This window comes from Eimeria necatrix, genomic scaffold, assembly GCF_000499385.1.
Source record: "Eimeria necatrix Houghton genomic scaffold, Enh_scaff1851, whole genome shotgun sequence".
Taxonomy (NCBI): Eukaryota; Apicomplexa; class Conoidasida; order Eucoccidiorida; family Eimeriidae; genus Eimeria; species Eimeria necatrix.
Genome location: NW_013655074.1, coordinates 1 through 2,740, shown reverse-complemented (window position 1 = coordinate 2,740; position 2,740 = coordinate 1). Strand labels below are relative to the sequence as shown.

The window sequence follows — 2,740 nt, the reverse complement described above, 5'->3', positions numbered from 1 at the left end:
CAAAATGCCCAAAACCCTCTTTACCAATTCCTCAAATACCAATCCCCTGGGGGCCCCCCGGGGGCCCCCCGGGATGAGGGGGATCCAGTTAATGAACAGCAGCTGTTCTTTCTTGCGGGGAGGAAGCCTACGTCTCATGTAAACCCTAAACCCTAAACCCTAAACCCTAAACCCTGATGACGGAGAAAGAGAAAAGGAACAAAAGATGAATGGGGGAAACCCTAAACCCTAGTTTGTTTTGCGCTGTTTGTTCAGATTTGCTTCTCCAAGTATCCCTGCGCCGGTCCGTCCTCTCCAAACCCTAAACCCTAGCCAAACCCTAAACCCTAAACCCTAAACCCTACCTCGCCTTCAAACCCTAGTCAAACCCTAGCCCTGGCCTGCCCTACACTCCAACCCTACGGAGACCCTAAACCCTACCTCAGCCGAGACCCTAAACCCTAAACCCTGAGTGTGAAACCCTAAACCCTAATTTAAAAACCCTAAACCCTAAACCCTTTTTTTGTCGCTCGTTTTGTTTTTCTTTCAGGAGGCATTCTGGAGTCCTTGCGTTACTTCGGCTTCGACTCTGAAATAGAGGGATTGCCCTAGTTCATGTTTGCCCAGCTAGCTAGCTAGCTAGCTGGCTAGCTAGCTAGCAAGCTAGCTAGCGGGTCTGTGGCTAGCTAGCCAGATAGCTAGCTGGCGGGTCTGTAGCTAGCTAGCTAACTGGCTAGCTAGCTAGACTCACTCCACTGTTTAGCGCCTGAGAGGCAGCCAGGTGGCAAATTAGCTAGCTAGCCAGCTAGCCATCTAGCTAGCTAGCTAGCTAGCTAGAAAAACAGCGCGGCCTCGAGCTAGCCGGCTAGCTAGCTAGCCAGCCAGCTAGCTGGCCAGCTAGCTAGCCAGCTGCGCAGCCATTGAGCCCACCAGCCACCCCTCCAGCTAGCTAGCTAGCTAACTGGCTAGCTAGCTAGCTGCTGAGCTAGCTGAGCACGCGGCTAGCCAGCCACTCAGCTAGCCAGTTTTTTTCCCCAGCTAGCTAGCTAGCTAGCTAGCTGGTTTTTCTTCGCAGCTAGCCAGCCAGCTAGCCAGCCAGCCAGCCAGCCAGCTAGCCAGCTAGCTAGCTAGCTAGCTAGCTAGCTAGCTAGCGAAGGGGGAGCTGCTCGCCAGTGGCGGCGAGGACTGCGGTGTCTATACACCCGAGAGGCAAGCTGCCGTCGGGGCTGCCTTCAGTCAAAAGCAAAAAATTATTTGAAATAAAAAAAATAATTTTTGCTGCCAAAGCTTTTTCCAAGTTCAGCAGCAGCAGCAGCTCGCAGCCCCTCCGCAAGCCCGACGCGCTCAGCGGCAGCAGCGAACCCCCTGCTGCTGCTGCTGCTGCTGCTGCTGCTGCTGCTGCTGCTGCTGCTGCTGCGGCGGGCTGCGGCGGCTCAGCGGGCCCCGCGGGCGGCGGCTGTTGCTGCTCCGGAGCTGCTGCTGCACCTGCTGCTGCTGCACCTGCTGCTGCTGCACCTGCTGCTGCTGCACCTGCTGCTGCTGCTGCACCTGCTGCTGCTGCTGCACCTGCTGCTGGTGCTGCAGCTAAGCAGGGGACGAAGTGAATGTGTCTTCTTCCCATTCTTCGAATTCCGTGAAGTTTAATGGACTCCCAACACTTCAAAAAAGTCCCATGAACAAAAACCACTTTAAAAGGAGCAGCAAAACCCTCCCCCCCAGCAGCAGCAGCAGCAGCAGCAGCAGCAGCAGCAGGACTCAGGGGGCCCCCGGGGGGCCCCCGCTGCAGCAGCTGCTGCAGCAGCTGCTGCAGCAGCTGCTGCTCAGATTCCACCGGCGACAGCAGCAGCGAACTCTCCACAACAGCAACTGAGTGCCCCTGCGTTGCCCGGATGTACACCTCAGCAGCAGCAGCAGCAGCAGCAGCAGCAGCAGCAGCAGAACCCCTCGGCCCTGCTGCTGCTGCTGCTGCTGCTGGAGGCACCCCGCAGCATCGCACGCAGCAGACCGCCCCGGCCGGCAGCACCCGGAGGGGGCTGAGGGGCCCCTGCTGCTGCTGCTGCTGCTGCTGCTGCTGCTGCTGCTGCTGCTGCTCTGCAGCAGCAGCAGCAGCAGCAAAAGGGCTGGTTGCGAGGGCCAGCTGGAAGCGCTGTTTGCTGTCTGCTGCTACGACCTGCAGCAAATCGGCGAAAGTGCTGCTGCTGTTTTGCTGCAGCAGCAAAACAGCAGCAACTGACACAAAGCCGTCGGGCCGCATTTGGAGGCCCCTGTGGGGCCCCTCGTGCCGCAGCAGCCGCGTCAGCCGCCGCGCAAACGCATGCAGGGGCCCCCCTCTTGCTGCTGCTGCTGCTGCTGCTGCTGCTGCTGGTGCTGCTGCTGCTGCTGCTGCTGCTGGTGGTGGTGCTGCTGCTGCTGCTGCTGCTGGTGAATTGTAGGATGGGCTGATAGCGCAGGCTCCACACAGATGGCACACAGGGGCTGCTGCTGCTGTTGCTGCTGCTGCTGGTGTTGCTGCTGCTGCTGCTGCTGCTGATCCCTGCATGGCGGCGGGCGCTGCTGTAGCAGCAAAGGCAGGAGCAGCAAAAGTATGTTTACCTTTTGCTGCTGCAGCAGCAAATACCCAATAATTGTGTATATATATAATATATAATATATAATATATAATATATAATATATAATATATAATATATAATATATAATATATAATATATAATATATAATATATATAGATAGATATATATATATATATATATATATATATATA

The 2,740-nt window shown here is 55.9% G+C and overlaps 1 protein-coding gene across 1 annotated transcript; it reads right to left on the bottom strand.

Moving 5' to 3' along the window:
- Nucleotides 1–1,126: 1,126 nt before the first annotated feature.
- Nucleotides 1,127–2,518, bottom strand: ENH_00023700 (tRNA splicing 2' phosphotransferase 1, putative; the record flags this gene model as incomplete). The annotated part of the gene is made up of 1 exon (XM_013584629.1): nt 1,127–2,518. The coding sequence occupies one exon, from the start codon at nt 2,516–2,518 to the stop codon at nt 1,127–1,129; it is 1,392 nt and encodes a 463-aa protein (XP_013440083.1).
- Between the last annotated feature and the right edge of the window lie 222 nt (nt 2,519–2,740).